The sequence below is a fragment of the Gobio gobio genome, assembly GCF_949357685.1.
Source record: "Gobio gobio genome assembly, chromosome: 7".
Classification (NCBI taxonomy): Eukaryota; Metazoa; Chordata; class Actinopteri; order Cypriniformes; family Gobionidae; genus Gobio; species Gobio gobio.
Genome location: NC_137103.1, coordinates 29,028,995 through 29,049,031, shown reverse-complemented (window position 1 = coordinate 29,049,031; position 20,037 = coordinate 29,028,995). Strand labels below are relative to the sequence as shown.

General features: G+C 37.9%; 1 protein-coding gene across 1 annotated transcript; it reads right to left on the bottom strand.

Moving 5' to 3' along the window:
• Nucleotides 1-706: 706 nt before the first annotated feature.
• Nucleotides 707-4,038, bottom strand: LOC307128730 (protein arginine N-methyltransferase 2-like; the record flags this gene model as incomplete). The annotated part of the gene is made up of 7 exons (XM_079820672.1): nucleotides 707-748; nucleotides 1,622-1,784; nucleotides 1,939-2,075; nucleotides 2,165-2,294; nucleotides 2,787-2,962; nucleotides 3,129-3,293; nucleotides 3,967-4,038. The coding sequence occupies 7 exons, from the start codon at nucleotides 4,036-4,038 to the stop codon at nucleotides 707-709; spliced, it is 885 nt and encodes a 294-aa protein (XP_079676798.1).
• Nucleotides 4,039-20,037: the final 15,999 nt, after the last annotated feature.

The following is a 20,037-nucleotide window of genomic DNA, read 5'->3' as shown; positions in this document are numbered from 1 at the left end:
CAATAGAAAGTGGCTGTAGGAAAATAGCTAAAGCATTGAAAATTCTCATTTCCACAATCAGGGCAAAAATTAAGAAGTTCCAATCAACTAAAGATGTTACGAATCTGCCTGGAAGAGGACGTGTGTTTATTTTGTCCCAATGCATGGCGAGGAGAGGAGTTTGAGTGGCCAAAGACTCTCCAAGGATCACAGATGGAGAATCGCAGAGATTAGTTGAGTCTTGGGGTCAGAAAGCCTAAAAAACAAAAAAACAAACCCATACATCACCATATGTTGTTTGGGAGGGAGTCAAGAAAAATCCTCCTCGTTCAACCAGAAACAAACTCTAGCATATTCATTTGTCAGACACAACTGGAACTTCAGACGGGACCTGGTTCTGTGGTCAGATGAAACTATAAAAAGAGCTTTTTGGCAGCAAATCTACCAGAAGGGTTTTGTGCAAACAGGGATAAAAAGTACCCCATGCCCACGGCTAAAAATACAGCTGGAACTTTAATGTTGAGGGCCTATTTTTTTGCTAGAGGTCCTGGACATCTTGTTCAGACACATGGTATAATGGATTCTAGCAAATACCAACAGATAAAAAATAAAAACCTGACGACCTCTGCTATAAATCTTATAATGGACTGTGGTTGGATCTTCCATCAGAACAATGATCCAAAACAAACATCAAAATCAACACAAAAATGTGTCACTGAACACAAAATTAAGCTTCTGCCATGGTCGTCCCAGTCACCTGACCTGAACCCTATAGAGAATGAGTGGGCTGAAATGAAGAGAAGAAGCACCAACATGGATCTGTTCATCTGAAGGATCTGGAGAGATTCAGTATGGAGGAATGGTCTCTGATCTCTTGTCAGGTTTCTCCAAACTCATCAGGCATTTTAGGAGAAGACTCAGAGCTGTTATCTTTGGAAAAGGAGGTTGCAAAAAGTATTTAGTAAAAGGGTGCCAACAATTGTGACCAACGTGTTTTGGAGAAAAGCATTTATTTCATAATGTGATTTACCCCCCATTTTCAATTTTTTTACTTCAATGAAAGGTTAGATTTTTGTGAATTTTTTGAATATAAGATAAAAAGGATAACCAATGCAGATTTATTTTTTAAAGCCATATTTGATCATATTTACAAGGGGTGCCAACAATTTTGACCACGACTGTATATAATTACTGAGACCTGCACAACATTTTTGTGTTGGATTCATAGATTTTTTTAAATCGGTTAACAAGCCTTGTCAGTTTTATCTAGCTAAATGAAGCCTGAAAATACATTTTATGAGGTTAAGATTTGTAGTGTCTTGTTTTATGAACTGCTGTTTTCATAACGGCAAAACAAAGACAAGGTTCTGTTTAAAGTTCATGGCTGTGTCTTAGGGTCACCTCCACATTGGAAAACACTTTGTCTGGACCTGCAAAAATATTCAGAATGGGAATGAAGCCTTGTGCTTCAAATGTTCATGATGGCATTACTTCTGAGATTTCTTAATGCCCACAAAGTAAAAATCTACTAGTAAGTTGATAAATAAAACAAAGCAATTGTCAAAATGAAGCAAAACAACTGGAAAACAAATAATATGATTTATTTGAAGGAGATTAAGCAATGATACATGTAGATACTCACCTTAGAATCTTCTGTGCCATTTATGTTCCATGAAAATGTGACTGACAAGTGACGTCTCCAGATTGGATTTCTCTGCAAGCGTATGGAGCCTACTATAATGTCCCCTTCCTCGACTGTCACTGGGGCATCCAACATGAAAAGAGTCTGTTTCCAGTGAGAGATCCTGGGAAAGATGAAGGCTCTGTTTTACATTAAAAATTTTACTCACAGATTATCCTGTGAATTTAAAATTAGAACCTGCATTTAGATCTGAAATTGTGAACTGAATATCAAGTATGATATCATGAATTTGGTCCTTTTCAGTTTGTGCATCATACTCTGAATATGGTCCGGTGTTCAACTCCAGCGATGGTCCATCCTCTTCTAAACTCTGGAAATGTGCACTGAACCAGACAGTGAAACCATGGAACATGCCTGACTTCTCAACAGTCAAACTAAACTCTCCTTTGAGTCTCTGGACAGAAGAGGGGAAAACCAGTGTAGTTAACATACGCTTCCTTTTCAAGAATGGTTATTTTATTTAATCCAAATTCTAACATTTACCTCCAAGTCTGAGACCTGTATTGTGATCATATCAAGAGTGATAACATCAGCTGGAGTGGACAAACAGTCCTCAGGTAGGAGATGATGGCTGAATTTAGGCTTGGAGAGAAATTCTTTCTGTGCAAGTGGCCTACAACACATACATGCACGGTCAGAGTATTCAAGAGTAATATAACTGATGCATTTAGATGATCAAAACATCTTGTTTCAATAAAATTCACAGTAGTTTGATTAACTCGATTAATTTTTCAATAATTACAATTAAACCATTTATATGCAGTAAATATGCAGTAGTTCAAAAACATCTGAATTCTTTTTTTTTTATTGGCTGTTATGGTCCAAATGGTCTAAAAGTCATTTTTAATGGATGTATGAAGTTCAAATTTACAGGTGTCCTATCAGAGCAACTACAGTAGAGCCAACTCAATCCACATGTTCCACTAACATTTGACAACCAGAAAGTGCTACAATAATGTTGGCCTTCATTCTGAATAACATATTGTGAATAACATGATCATTTTAAAGCCACTTGAGTTGATATTTTGTCACGTAATGCAATGGCAAGCTCAAATACCCACAACACACATCATAAAGAGCTGTATATCAATATGAAAGGCCTCACTGCAGGTAGCTGAAGTCTAGGCCATAGGGTTTCTCCCAGAACTCCATTTTTTGCCTGTAGTCAGAGAAGGCTTGGCAAGGAACGACGGTCAGACAGGCGAAGGATGGCCACATCATTCCACCCTCCTTCAGCCAGCGATCACGTGCCAGCAACACTGACTCCAACATGTACTCAAACTGAGAGACGGTGATAAAACAGTGACAGTTGTGGAAGAGTAAAAGTTAAAGTGAAAATAATTTCACAGAGAAAGGTGACTTTGTGACTGTGATATTCAGTTTATTTCCATCTGTGAATATTGAAGTGAATCAAGCAGTAAGCAGTATTTAAAAGCTGCTCTCATACCAGAAGGCAGTTGCCCATCCACTCTGACACCAGAACATCCACTTTCCCAGGAAGAGTGAGATTCTCAGCTCGGTCCCGAAACACTGTCACAACTTCAACACAGCCATTCTTCCTCACTAGTTTCTCAGTGTGTTCTGCCATTGAGCTGGCCTCCACAGCATATACCTACAGGAACAAAAAAAAGTAGAAATTATTTTATTAACACTTTAGACAAAATATAAAAAAAAGTTTGGATATTATAACTATTTTATGGCTCGTTTAGTATGATATAGTAAAAATATGGAGTTCACACTTTAAGGAGGGAAGAAAAAAAATTATTCAGAGTCCCCAAACTGAGAAAAATAAAATGATTTTTAATAGTTTACTAATCAAGTAAACAAGCAAAGAAAGTTGCTTCAGTCACGTAAATGTTCATCCTGAAATGACAAATATTAGAAAAGTAATTCTTACATTTACTTTCTAAAATTTTTTTAATTTTCCAAAGCAAAGATGTTTACCACAACCTGAAGGTGACCTTTTTTAGAATTATACTAAAAGGCCTTTTACTTTGTGAAAAAGTATGAAGGCCTAAATTCATGTATCAAATATAATACAGTAGATTTTACAGGGTTAAAGAACTTTTACTAATTACTTTAGTTAAATGGTAAAAGATCTGGACTGATAATCAGAAGGCTGTATGTATGTTCAAACTCCACAAGATGCCACCCAATGAAGATGACCCTTCAAGAGGATTGTTCCTATTAAGGGCACCTGTTTGATTTTACATTAGGAACTGCCTAAATGTCAACATAATACACTAGCACTAACATTTTAGTACTTACTAAAGTCCCATAATTGCCAAAGTATTCGTCATCTTGCCAAACATCTTCTGCATCCTCTTCTCTTTTGTGCAAATAGCTGGATGGGACATAACTAGGCATGTACCGGTATCAAATTTTCATGTTGCGATTAATTGCTGAAGCTTTTATCACGGTATACGGTATTATCACAATATTGAAATAAGTTGCAAAAAAAGTGTTGTCATACTATAACAGGTTTCATAACTTTTTTATAACAAAAGAACCAAACATTTAAATACAATAAAGCAATACACAAAAATGTATAAAGTAAACAAATTTTTAAAACAGATTAAAGTGCTAAAGAATTAAAAAGAACAATAGGTAACACTTTACAATAAAGTCTCACCAGTTAATGTGTCACCGGTGCAAGCCGGGGCGGACTCAGATGACCAGCCGCCCCTGACTCCAGACACCACCGTGAGGAGCCGACACCACAGGCACGCAACAAACGGACAAAGGAGGAGGCAAGTAATTGAGTTCAAAAATAAGTCTTTATTGAATGATAATCAACTTGAGGAAAGAATGAGCAGCTCCTGTCTTCTCCGGCTATTGGACCAGAGTAGCCGCTGGAACGATTTTCCACTGTCTTCGGGGGACAATAGAGCGATAGTGGCTAGGAAGGCTTACTCCACGGCGTTGCTGCTCATCTGCAGGACTCAAACGGTAAGTAGCAGGTAATGTTCACTTTCTCAACAGCAGATTCTCTCATCAGAACATGAAAGGGAAATTGTGACTTTAAAACTCACTTCACAGCGTTGCTGCACATCTGCAGGACTCAGACGGTAGGTAACAGGTAAGGTTTCTTCTCTTAACAGCAGATTCTCTTATCAGGACGTGAGAGGGGAATGGTGACTTTAAAACTCACTTCACAGCGTTGCTGCACATCTGCAGGACTCAGACGGTAGGTAACAGGTAAGGTTCCTTCTCTTAACAGCAGATTCTCTTATCAGGACGTGAGAGGGGAATGGTGACTTTAAAACTCACTTCACAGCGTTGCTGCACATCTGCAGGACTCAAACAGTAAGGAACAGGTAATGTCTCTTCTCTCAACAGCAGATTCTCTCATCAGAACATGAACGGGAAATTGTGACTTTAAAACTCACTTCACAGCGTTGCTGCACATTTGCAGAACTCAGACGGTAGGTAACAGGTAAGGCTTCTTCTCTTAACAGCAGATTATCTTGTCAGGACGTGAGAGGGGAATGGTGACTTTAAAACTCACTTCACAGCGTTGCTGCACATCTGCAGGACTCAAACAGTAAGGAACAGGTAATGTCTCTTCTCTCAACAGCAGATTCTTTCATTAGACATTAGCGAGAGACTCAATAGGCAGCTTTACCAGCGATGTTGTACATCTTCAGAGCTCCATCAATACGTATAACAGTTCAGACTTTTCCACAGCCATACGGTTCTTCACGAGGCTTGTAATTTCAGAGAGAGAGAGGGTTAACAGGAGCCTTCAATGAGGGATTACTTCACGACAATACTCAGTGGAAGAGAGAATAATACAAGCATTACTTCACCAGTTCAGTTGTCTCGTTCTGGAATTTGGATGGGGACAAGTAGATCATTTCACAAGAATGGAAGCAGGCGTTGGGAGACTCTTCTCAGCATATCACACAGCACTCGTGTTCACTACAAATCCACAGCATTAATTCAGCGTGCATCAGGTAAGGCAAACAACTGCAAATCACTCACACAGTAGGGCTGATCAGAAGCCTCGCTTCATCCATGCATTTGAATGGGAATATTCAACTCTCAATTCCTCTCCAGCGTCTCTGAAACAGATGTCCTCCTCAATAGTAAATTTCACATTCACAGTCTTTTCTTCCAGCTTTACATTTGATTCAACGATGTAATTAATTCACTTATCTTTCTCTCTTCCTCTTCCGGCACAGATCCAAGCAGCAGTTCAATCCAGTAATATTCTCCAAGCAGCTCTAAACGACAGCGTCCAATGTAAGCGCTCACCCAGGAGATCTTCTACCCCAAGACACAACGACAGAGACCCAGCCAAACAGCTGATTAACTGGACACCGGTTGACTTTCACCAGCTCGACCTCAACCCTGACCTGACCTGCTTCTTCTCTTCTGAATGGCTCTTTTATCCTCCTCTTGTGAAACGGAAAGCCGGTGTTACAATATATTCGGTTCCTGAAATATTTGGTTCCAGTGGGTGGTGCAATCATGAATATTGATTAGTTTACCCGTGCTGTGGGCGTGTCCTTGAGACTACGCGCAAACGAATGGAACAGAAAATATTGGCGCACGCTCTTCAAATCGCAACATGTTTAATGGATTACAACTCAACGCAACTCTTCACATTTTCAAAACAGTTTGTGTGTTATGATACTGACTGAGCTGTTGTGCTGATTAATTTATTAGATGCATTCAAATACAAAGCATAATAAATACAATTTATTTTGACTTTGATGTGTTTGGGCTTGATTGATACTTTAATTGGAATAGTTTGTGTCGACAACAATAACTGAGATAAAACTCCACAAATGTATAAAATAAATGCATGTGCTACCCTGTTGTGATTATTCATGTCATCCTTAATTTCTTGCTTATTTTTTAGATAGCCAGTGCTTCCCAACCTCCACAGGCCCATCGATAAGACTCAAGTAGGCTACCTCTTTTCAACAACTACAAATGTTTATTTTCCCATATTATACTGGTTATTGTGTAGCATTAAAGTCAGAAAGCTTTTAAAAAAAGCAACATCAAAATATTTGTCTATACTGTAGCCTATCTAAACCTGTATGACTTCTTATGTGGAGCACAAAATATATTCCTAATGGGGAAAAAAACAACAACACTTTTCTCACATATAATTTCAAAATATATTCTTATATGTTCCACAGAAGAAAAAGTCAGACAGGTTTGAAATACAATGAAGGTGACCATTTTAATGTAGGTGACAATCCCTTTAAAATGGGTCCACGAAAACATAGACTAACATGTTGTCTGTTCTTTGACAATATGTTGCACTGTGGTGAAAATTATTTTGAAACAACCTTAATGTCATGTTAATATAATGATGTGTGGAAGCATCCAAAATGATCCATATGATCCATAGAGGTGTGTTTAATTGTGTAACATTCTCTAATCTATCAGAGGTGTTTTTCTATACACCATACAATGATAAACAAAGGTAAACCATCATCTTGTAGGGCAGGGATTGCCAAACTATTTTGCCAGCCAAACTCAGTTGACCCAAAATATTTACTTTAAGTCTCCTGATATTTTAAGTTAATATTTCAATTTAACAAAACATTTGCATGTTTGCTATTTTTACTATTGTTATATAACAATTAAGTAATGAGGCAGTTGCTCCATGAATGTAACTCACATTGAAAAGACAAGGAACATTTCAAAACAATGTGTGGAAAGAAGGAATGCAAGAATAATGCGTCTCTGAGATAACTGTTTATTAAAACAGAGCTTGGTCACTCTTTGGCAAATGAGAACATCCTCCATGTGTGTCCATATCACACACATTCAGAACCAGCGTCTGCAGCTCTCACATCCAATCCGAAACAGACAATCTGACTTTGCATGACAATGAAAACATAGAAGATATATTGGTGAGGACATATTTCCTCATCTTTCCAAAAAATATTGAAGTTGCTGCTTACCTTTGTCCAAGAAGAATATGTCATCATCAGAACGAATAATTCAAAAGTTTATACATGTGTATTTTATAATACTGCAATGTTTATTATAATGACTACAAAGAATAACACTATTTTTCTTCGGTATGTAGCTTATGTGGTTAATTGTGCATTTATTATTGTGACTTTAATGATAAAAATGTATGCAGTATAATGTGAGACAAAAAGGAAAACATTTGTAGTTTGGTGTTGATAAGGGGCACTTGAGCCTTACTGATGGGGTTTTCTACAAAATGAACAAGAAATTAAGGATGACACAGAATAATCAAAACTTTAAGGTTTAAATTCATATTATTAGGCCACAGGAGATTAATTTCAGTCGTGTATCACTGAATGACAACTATAGCACAAGGAAACTATTCAAATGAATTTTAAATCCTCACACGTTAAAAAAAAAAAAAAAAAAAGCCCAAACATATCAAAGAGTTAAAAGAAGCTAGACTCACCAGTTATTCGCTCATATTTGCTCTGCATTATCTGAATGTCTGCAATCAATCAGGCAAAACAGCTCTGACGATTTATCAAACTATGAGTTGTTTTGAAACTGTTGCACAGTTGTTGTTTATTATTAAACACTTTTTATTAAACTTTTTTACTATTTTGAAATAATAATTAATCGGAGTGTGTGCTAATATTTTCTGTTCCATTGATTTGCGCGTAGTCTCAAGGACACGCCCATAGCACGGGAAACTTATGAATATTCATGAAAACACCACCCACTGGAACCAAATATTTCAGGAACCGAATATATTGTAACACCGGTGCAAACACCGCTCCCCTCTCCCTCACATCTGCCGTGCATCAGCAGTAATTAGGTAGGGCCAGAGCCATAGAGAGAGAGAGTTGCGACAACGGAAGTTCAAAGCGCTTGATAGTCACGTGATTCATGTAGACCTCGAATAGTTCCAGGAAGTGCTTTGACGGGATATTCAAATTGATAGTCACAGTGACAGAACTGCGCTTTTTGATAATTAATAGTCAATAAATGCATTGATTTTCAATAATTTTATCACACATCGACATGTGTATGTAGCATGAGTATGTAGTTACAGCGATGTTGTTTTTAAAATATATATTTTTTTAATGATGAATAATCTACACAAGCAGGCTTTAATGTACAAGTTATTTTGATTAAAATGTGCTGATCATTTAAAATCTTACTGATTAAACGTCTTACCTTTTAAAAGTGCATCACAAACGGTCTGTTCTGCTGTAACTCTATGGCGCGGCTGCTACTTCCGGGAACTATTGAGAGTCTCCGCGAGCCGCCATTGCTGTAAAAAAACCCGTTCCATTGGAGTCTATGGAGTTGTCGCAACTCTCTCTCTCTATGGCTCTGGGTAGGGCAAAGTCTCTGCTGCACCCGGAACCGGAGTGAGGTGTTACACCAAAAAAAGAAAAAGAAAGCTTCCGCTTTTCCCAGCATTTTGTCACCCGTGACAAATGCTTTAACAAAGAGCGAATAGCTACATTTTTACAGAAGTTATTATTCTTTGATAATGTTAGTTAAAAAAAGCAACTGTTAGTGTTAGCTCAGGTCCATTAAATAATACAGTTACAACTTTCATCATTGAATCTGATTAGACCATTAGCATCTCGCAAGAGTTTCAATATTTTTCCTATTTAAAAATTGAATCTTCTGTAGTTACATTGTATACTAAGACTGACGGAAAATAAAAAGTGGCTTGATTATTACGCAGGAATGAGAGTATAGTTCCTAGCCATATTGGCCTAGAAAATCGCAACTTTTCATTTTCCATCGGTCTTAGTACACGATGTAACTACAGAAGATTCAAGTTTTAAATAGGAAAAATATTTTTTGAGCGAGATGCTAACGGTCTAATCAGATCCAATGATGTATGCTAAGCTATGCTAAAAGTGCTACCGTCAGACCTGGAGATCGGCTGAATGGATTCGAAAATGGTAAAACTCAACTGTTTAACTCTAGGGGAGTTGGAAAATGAGCCTATTTTCAAAAATAGTGGCATGTTCCTTTAATGAACATGTATCTATTATAGAGATTGCTAATGTGTCGTCATCATGACGTATTCCCAGTGGTAAACGCAAAGCATTTTGGGAATCCGCGGCACAAACGGGCGCCAGTCGCCAGACTTCTTTGCATGGAGGGAAAAACGCAGTGTTCTAGATGCCGTCTACCTTCTGTGTTATAAACTGAAATAGTCGTTCTCACGATAGAAGTGGCATAAAGCTTAAGAACGGGATATACAAATATAAGTAAACACTTTGCAGTTTGAATGATGAACATGTATGAACATGTATGAACAAAATAACGGAGTATATTTTTATGTGTCCACTGTTCATTGCACCCGCGCCCCCCTCTCTCAGGCCGGCTACACACTGCAAGCGTGGCGTTTCTGTTGTGTGTCAGCTGCGTGGCGTTGCTGCTGGTAGGTGACGTAGTGGAAGGCCTATACTTCATGTTAAACGCTTACACGCTTGCCTGTCGCGTGAAAGATAGGCATCGGTTCTATTTCTAGCATGCACGCGTTTTCCATACCCAGGGGCGCCGCTAGCAATTTTGGGCCCTATGAAAGAATTTGATGTTGGGCCCTCTACCACACCAACCTAGCTATCCAAAATCTGTCTGCAATTTAAAAATATTGACCAATTAAGCTCCGCTTGCTCAACCCAGAATGCCCCAATTGGCTGATGAAACATTGATTAAGATTAAGATACAATTTATACAAAACAAAACTTAATGAAGTGGCCACAATCATGTCGTGAGCGGTTCATGAGTGGAGCGTTTTGCTGGATTTTGCCGGAAATGCGCAATCTTGTTTTTATATTTGTAACTCTTTGGTAGATTATACATTTATAATAGGGATGGGAATTTTTGTCAATTTCTCATTTCGATCATCGATAGGTCTCAAAAACAAGTAGGCCTACGCAAGTAATTGGGGGCGGGGCTTGTTTAGGTGGCGGGGCGTCTCCGTCACGGAGATCTGAAACTATTTTAAGAGTGTTACGAAAATTAATGTTGACAAATACAAACATCACATGTCTATGAAAACATGAACATATGACTAGAAAAAATAACTGCTACATTATGATGCATAAATGGTTATTTTGTTTTTAGACAAAAATCTCAAATAACCCAATCAATCATCATTGTAATTGAACTGAAACTGTAAATAAACAGCACCCTACATAGCTTTGCTAGCAGGTTAATAAACTCAACCAAACGCATCCTATATTAAATTAATCAGTGTAGGCCTACCTACTTGCATGAGCACAAAAGGACGCGAATGCGTGCGTGAACTTGGCCGTGATAGTTTTTACACATTTTGAATGCGCTCTTCCCTTAACAACAATGCCGATACACAGGCCACTAAAGCACAGATAATTTACAAAACTATTACAATTGTGTTCTCATTATAATGTTATGAACATGACAGATTGGCTCTGCACATCTTGCACTTGATTTTATTTTTCCTGATCAAAGTGACAGACACTGCGTGTTTTCGAAGGCATAATGAGAAACAACTTTAAATAAAACATAGGTGTACTGTTAAAAAATATGAGAACAAAATAACGTTGCTGCATTAATATCATCAATGTTTTTGAAAGAGAAATAGCCTATCTAAAAAGAATATAACCGTCTCAAATAACCCAGAGTCGACAATGTTGTTGCATGTGAGCTGAACGGAAGAGAATGAACACCAGTTGGTAACGGCAGCACTTAACTAGCTGGCTATTAAACTCAATCAAACGTGTCCATGTGAGATTAATCAGATATAGACAACATAAAAGTAATCTTACTACTTGCATCTGCAGAAAAGGACGCAGAGATGAACTTCACCACGCTTGTGGATTTCCTTTAACAGCTGACACACGGGGAACTAAAGCACAGATCATTTACAACATTCTTGTTTTCAGTATAATGCAATGTATATGACTGATCAAAGTAATCCCAGGCATCACTGCAGCGCTTCAGTTTCACTTTATTTTGCCGGTCTGGAAGGCGTGCTGTCTAACGCCAACCAATCAGACCTCAGTTACCGCCAAAAATGCCACAATAACCAATCAGGAAAATATATTTTTTAAAGTCAGGGTGATAATTGTTTTCATGATCGATCGTCGCTGTCACGTTCGAATACTCGATCACTGTTGCCCATCCCTAATTTATAATACATTACTACTGTTACTACTAATAAAACCAATCTCCGGGGGCCCCAAAAGTGTGTGGGCCCTTAGAATCGTCCTAACTTTCCCCCCCTTAGCTGCGCCCCTGTCCATACCGCGCGGCTCTCACGCAGGCAGTGTGCACGCTCTAACCTGTTAACATGGGACCCGAAATAAAAACGGACACGCCACGCTTGCAATGTGTAGCCGGCCTCACACACACACGCACGCAGGTTTGTTGAATTCTGACTGCATGCAGATAGATGAGAGAGAATGAGGAGTGTGGTGCTTAAAACTTAGCATAACTTTGAACGGACGACAGTTTTCTGCCCCACTTTTACAATCTCCAGGTCCTAGACCCATCCATCTGTAAAAAAGACTGCAGCGACTTGAATTCTGAAAACTTCGCGTGTGTGTGTATACGCACTAACAACACTTAATATCTTGTAGTTATATATATATATATATATATATATATATATATATAGGTGCTGGAAGTTGGGCAACAGTTTGACGTCCCTTGACCAGTCGCTCAGCTCGTAAGGATCCAGTCATTTGATTCCCTTTATTTTCTCATCAGATCTCGTCTTTGCATTAGGATTTAGTTTTAGGCGATATGGTCCGACAATGTTTTCTTTAGCCCGCCTCATTTTGTTGGATTATATTGTTTTTCTCTCTAATTTTTAATTATTTTCATGCCAGAACACTAGCCTGCTATGCCAGGCCACGTAAACGGGCCAAACGTACCCATAATTCTTTGCATTCTGATGACGTTGCCGCCCAGTTGGTCACATGTCTTAGCGATCTCTATAGATGGAGGATCTTTATGTAAGTAACTCTTGCTGCTTGTTTGAATGCTTGAATGCTGTCCATACCATCAGTCTGAAGACAATGAACAGTAAAATGCAAACAAAACGGCTTTGGTTGTAAACTGGTATGCAAGTGCAATGCTTGAGAGAGACAACAAGGACATGTATATGAATTAGGCCTTCATTTACAGGAATCCCGCATTAGAAGACCAGGCCTGTGATCGGATCTATAGGGTGGGACAATTCCGAGATGTTACAATTCACAGGTGAGTTTTTGTATTCAATAACAGACATTTACACAGTCAAGGAGAGTTTCATACTGGCAAGAAAAAACAGCTGTTTGCTTCATGAATGAGGCCCTGTTTACAATTGATGATAGTTTGGTCGATCGGATCACAAGTAGACAAGGGAGACGCATTCTGGTTTGCACCTGGTGTTTTAATCTGTAAATGTATGGGTTTTTTCCGCAGATCATTCAATCTAATGGACAAAGTAAGCACATACAATTTACATATGAATGCGTCCAGAAACAACGGAAAAACACACAGAGAGCAGCAGCTTTACACAGAGTGTAGCTGCAATACCTGCTTGTTAGAAATCAATTGTGCAAGAAAACATAAGCTGCTGATAAAAATCAAACAATCAGATTGATTGTATAGTGTCATGTGGGCCAATCTCTCCACAGGTTTGTGTGTGATGGCACAGTTGAAGACAAGATCTCTTCACTACAGGAGAAGAAGAAGGAGCTGGCTCAGAAAGTCTTGTCTGGAACTGGATCCTCATTTACTAAACTGTCTCTGGCAGATCTCAGGGTCATCTTTGGGGTGTGATTGCATTTTATTTCAGAAATTAAATATTAATCTGTAGTCTCAACTTCATTTTATCTGCTTTTGTTGTTGTCTTGTACCCTGTGTATTGTATTACCAGGAAAATGTCAATGAAGGCAAAGACGTTATATTCAAATACTGCATGTTTATATTGAATAAATTAAAATTATTACACTATATAATAGTCTCCTGTCATACAATATTCTTAATTAAAAATAATAATAATAATTTCTCAGTTTGTGCATCCAAGTACGGTTGGGCGATAAAACAATAATTATTGTGGTTTTATAAGTTTCCTTGATTTGAACCCCCCCCCCCCCCCCCAAAAAAAAAAGTTAGATGAGTGTTAGATATAATGTTTATGCGCTATGCAAATAATGCTGCACATGTATGGAATCTTTTTGTGCCTAAAATATTGAATGTAACTTTTCAACAAAGTAATGGAATTTGAAACTAAATAAAATGTCTTTGAGACTGAAATAAAATAAATCATAAAATAAAAATTAGACTTCATTTTCAATACACTGCATGTTTTTCCATTCCAAAAAATCCATCCAAAATCGGACAAATACAAAATACCAAATTGATTACGTCATTTGCAGTGCTTCATGGGAGGGAGCGGGTTGGGCATGTTTTGCTATCTTTGACTCTGGCATGCTTTTGGCATGTTTTGCTTGCTGTGCAGCATCATAGGTAATGTTTTTAAACACAAATTCTAAATATTTTGTGAATATCCGCAAAGTTAAAAAAAGGATAGAATTTTGAGAATAAAGTCGAAATGTTTTATGAATAATGTTTCATGAATAAAGTCGAAATTACACAAACGCAGCCTCATTGACGGAACACACACACTACAACGCTGCAGCCGCTAGTGTATTTGAACAGGGGGCTGAAAACTTTCATCATCCATCAGGTAGCCTAATTTCCCTTAACATACAGTAAATATCACTAAAAAGAGATTAAATTAAAATATAAAATGTAGTGTTCAGGTTATCTTAACGTTCATGAAACTGCGAGCACCTGCTCAAGAAGAATGATTGGTTTAGGCCAAAACTGCTGTGGTTCTTGTAGTATTTTTCCCCATTCATTTTTCCCATAGGTATTTCATAAATAAGTCTTCATTATCATAGAGATAATCTATGGTTAGCTGTGCTTTAAATAAATTTTAACGCATGACATGGAAGTAAAGAACTGCTCAGCGTAGAGTGCATTAAAATGGTTGAATCGGGGCTGGTGCTAAATTGGAATCGAACTTGTGCTACTTTGTGACCCTCCTCTTCATACAAATAGAGACTTGTAGGGTGGTTTGAAAACCAGACAAATGGAGCCAAAATATTGATATGGAAAAGAGAAGTAACAGGCCGAGTGACTATGGACGAAACATAAATCAGCATAATCTGTAGTAGGCCTACAGTTTTAACATTTAGTAGCCAAATATTTTATAGCCAAGTTTAGCATGTGCTGAATGATGATGCATCAGGAATGTGTTATTATAGGAAATAAATAGAAACATTTGTTAAACAAATAATAGGGGCAGAATGTAGCCTACCTGTGAGAGTCTGATATTTATATAATATTTAATAGCTACCATTGGACTCCTCAGCAATAAGTTTGCCAGGCTCTTTACAAGGAATTTGATCATACCAAATGTTTTCTTTTGTTAGGGTCAAGCTAACCAAGAGCGTCTCCATCAATCAAAATCGTTATGATCCAGTCTTTAATCTTCAGACCAAGTCTGCAAAACTGCAAGCACATTATCTACTTTACACTCAGTTTGCAATTGTAAAACAAACTTTTTAGCAAAATACTAACAACTACATTAGACACATCACTCATAATGTACAGCTCTTGTGTTTCATTTGGGAAACTCAACTTCTCATTTACTCACATACACCATAATTTGTTCACTTTTAAATCAAAACTCAATGTTTTGAGAAAGAAATTGCCCCCTTGCATTTCTCTTGTATACATTCATATGTATACGTCAAGTCGCCTCTATCTCTATGGCTTTATACAATACAGATTGTTTCAAAGCAGCTTCACACTATTAACAAATTAAGATTCTCCTGAAAAGCAGCTCTAACAAACCAATATTGTCATTATACAGCTCAAGTCAGTTAATTTTTGATTCAGTTCAATTCAATAACTGTAAAATTAATAACATTTTCTTTTTTCCACCATTGTTCAGCTGTAAGTATGAAAAAAGGCAACATATACTGTGCATTTATGGTCTGTTTATCGATTTTATTTATGATATATAGAGCCCATTAATAATTATCTGGAATGCATGGAGAATCTCTTGTTTTTCTCCCCAAATCCTCAATCTCTTTCCAATTTGTTTTTCACATGGATACTTTAAAATGTAATTGTCTTATCTTCACTTCTAATCTCTATTAACAGAGTTTACCAGAATATTTCTAAAGCAGGTAAATACAATTTATTATCCGTCAAAATGACAGACACTACTGACACTTTGAAATATTATTGCAATGCTAAAGTTAATGAACATTTTTGATTAAGGCAACGTATGTTACATAATAAAGATATTACCACGGTGATATTTAACTCGTCCGTAATATTGCTGTGAAAGAATCGCAATTTTGGGGTTATTCCTTTGGTCAATGGTTGAACGGTGAGAAGAATAATGTCATCTCATTGTGACCAGTTTCCTTTCATGCATGAATTATGGAAAATATTATCTAGATTTTTTAAAGATTCTTTTTATTACTTTAATATGATGCTAAAATTGAAATCCATTTTAATTTTTACAAAATTCAGTTTTATTTAAAAATTATTTAACTGTCCACCATGCAACTAAGGCGTAAAATGGGACAAAAAGCCACAAATTACAATATGGAATATTGTGCTTTTATTATGTCATTTTATGCTATGCATAACAGCTCAGATATTTAAAACATTAATATTACAATATAACAACGATAAAACACATAGCGTAGGAGTTACATATATGTGGAAACCTAATAGCAGTATGGCCTGGGCTTTGCTGGCACACACTCCTCATCAGTGCGGTCACTGTCACACACACTTTCCTCTGGGATATTCTCTGTTATTCTGAACTGAGTGCTTGACCTGTGCTGTCCCTGTTTGGTAGGCAAAATGCAAATTTGTCTCGGTATGTATGTGTAAAGTTGCCATTTAATGCCATAATATGTCATTTTTAATGGTTATTTATGTAGATATATTTGTTAAATGTATGTTTTATTACAATATAAGACAATTCAAAACATATTTGCAAAAACAGAACCGTTATACTTGCAGGTTACAGAAATCAGACTTTATGCAATCTCACTCCACTGTTGCATGACGTCCACATACGTGGACAGTTAGTTTTTGGTGTATAAATTTTATTTTTTAAAATACTAACATATTCATCATACTTTACTGTACATAATAATATTTTTTTTATTTTTTTATTTATTTATTTTTTTTCCTTATGTAATAGTTTTTCACAGATATGCCTGGGGAATTTGGCACATGGCTATTGCTGTCAGCCATCTTGGATTAATGATGTCATCAAGCAATGAATATTTGGGATACAAGACAGTAGCCACTGTTAAAATATTGCTGTCAATCTACTGACACTGCCCTACTGTGGTTTGGAGAGAATTACCAAGATAAATTAACTCTAAATGGAGTTAAATTAACTGTCCCCAAATGTGGACACCATGCATGAAAGGGTAATTTTTTTTTATCATTTACAGTTTAAAGGAAGTTACACCCATAGTTTGGCAAAGGCGTCATGGTGCGTAGGAAAAAGGTATAAAGTTTATACTATACTATTTAGGGGTGTAACGGTACACACATTTCACGGTTCGGTACGTACCTCGGGTTTTTAAGTCACGGTTCGGTTCAATTTCAGTACAGTAAGGGTAAAGAAATGCAAAACATAAAATAGCTTGTTTATTATTAACATTTGTATTTGTAAACATCAACAGTTAAATTTTTTTAACACAATTTTAAATGTAATGCCTGCTTGATATAAATAAAGAAATATATAAAAATAAAACAGAAATTCTCTAATAAATAAAATAATTCTCAATTCAACAAAATATACAATTTTGTAAAAAATAAAATATATATATCTAAAATAAAAAAATATAAAAAATAACTATCGATTACCGCACAGCATTAAAGGAACTGTATGTAAGAAATGTATTTCAATTAATCATAAAATGGCCCTGATATGTCACTAGACATTAAGAAATCATGTTAATTTCAAATACTTATATCACTGACAACAGTTGTCCGGCCAAGATATTGTCATTTTAAAAGTGAAGTTGCAGCCCTCAACTGATGTTGATGTTGACATGTTGTGTCATGCCTGAAGCGCCACCCTCCACCTATCTACCAATCACGAAGTCCGTAGTGTTTCTGCATTCGGGTTGCCAGCTCTAGTTACCACAGCTGCAGCTACAAACTTTTTGGATAAACAATATCTAACTTTACAAAACCTAAACGACCTCGTTATGAATCAGAAAAACGTTGTGACAGTGTCCGAGATAAAACAAGGATTTGTATAAGAGATGCCTTTGAAAGATGGAGACGGCTGAAAACAGAGAATAATTTGAAGACTGATGCCAACGTTGCTAATTTTCTCCTGGACAGGTAAGGTTCATCTATGTTTGGCTAACTTGTACTTCATGTAAATTTCAAATATTCATGACAGTCGAACAAAGTTATGCATGTTTGTGCAAAGTAACGTTAGGTTAGCACAGATGGAGGTGGGGGGTCATTGAATTGAAAAGGTAACGTTAAGGAATTGTTTGGTAAATAAAAACGGGGAGTCGTCATTGCTAACATTAGTAATGCATTATCAGAGCCGGTTTCTCTGTCATTATGCTGGGACGCTGAGGAAAACAACATTAGCACGCCTATTATGGCAATGTGAAAACGTATTTGAGACAGTAGCCTAACGTTACCTCGGTAAACATTATTCCTCATTCGTTCTTCGCATATATAGTGGACAAAACATGCTGCAAGTTGACCTGTATGACCATTGCTAATGTTATTTAGCTTTGCTGTAATTTTACTATAGTATTTTTTCATGTGGGAATGTACTGTCACATACGAGCGTTCCGATTATATTTGGCTAATCGCCATTAGTAAATTTTTGCGATTCATAATTACTTCACAAAACATCGCTCTTGAAGCATAAACATAATTAACAGAAAGAAAAACAAATTACTGTGTAGGACTCGTCACTTGCCATTGAAAGCTCCTGTAGCAGCCTACGTTCCTGCTGGATCCTGCAGCCTATCTGGCAACCTCGAGTCAGGGGGAGGGGGAGAGGAGATACACCGCTCTACAGTAATTTGAAAGTGATTGCAGTACCAGTTTTGGCCACAGTCCTACATACAGCTCCTTTAACAATCCCAGGTTGTACGCCTGCTCAGATTTCTTTCTTTTTTTTTAAGAACCTAACTTTCCCACACATTGTCTAAAGAACAACATTACAATTCCAGCTTATAGCCCTACAGCTAATTTCTTTGGTTAAGGTTACAGTGACGGGCGGGATTTCCGCTGAACTGATTTGGGGAAAACAAATCATGCCCTCTCTCCGCCTCGCTCTTTGAGTGCACTACACGCGCAGCACGCTTAGCCCAGACAGACTTGCGGTCCAAACTTAATATGTTAATGTAGTCTGTAACCGAAATGCATTCGGTACACGCGCGCTGCGAACCGAGAGCCCTGTACCGAAACGGTTCGGTACGATTACGTGTACCGTTACACCCCTAATACTATTATATTATATACAGAAGTGGACCATGGTGAACATATTAAGACAGTTTGTGAACCCTGTTTTGTTTTCAGACAGTTTAAGTTTTAAAAACGTTACTGCCACTCATTACCGGCAGCTGTCACAGTTGCAGGCGATAAGAACAATCCTCCATAGGCTAGACTGTCCCATTTACCAACGTTCATTCTGACCTTCGAAGGTGTGACAGTTGAAGTCTGCGTCCTTTGAAGGAGGCAACCTCTGAATCGGGACGCCTATGATAACAAGAGGGCTAATCAGGGACAGATAGAGGTGATTAGTTGCTATGGAAACAAAGGTTGAGGAGGGTCCTGGTTCGGCTGAGGGGGATTCTGGTTTGGTTGAGGTGGGTCCTGGTTCAGCTGAGGGGATTCTAGTTTAGTTGAGGACCCTCCTGGTTCGCCTGAGGGGGATTCTGGTTTTGTATAGGAGGGTCCTGGTTGGCCCGAGTGGGATTCTGGTTTGGTTGAGGAGGGTCCTGGTTCAGCTGAGGGGGATTCTGGTTAGGTTGAGGAGGGTCCTGGTTCGGCTGAGGGGGATTCTGGTTTGGTTGAGGAGGGTCCTGGTTTGCCTGAGGAGGATTCTGGTTTGGTTGAGGAGGGTCCTGGTTCGGCTGAGGGGGATTCTGGTTTGGTTGAGGAGGGTCCTGGTTTGCCTGCGGGGGATTCTGGTTAGGTTGAGGAGGGTCCTGGTTCGGCTGAGGGGGATTCTGGTTTGGTTGAGGAGGGTCCTGGTTTGCCTGAGGAGGATTCTGGTTTGGTTGAGGAGGGTCCTGGTTCGGCTGAGGGGGATTCTGGTTTGGTTGAGGAGGGTCCTGGTTTGCCTGCGGGGGATTCTG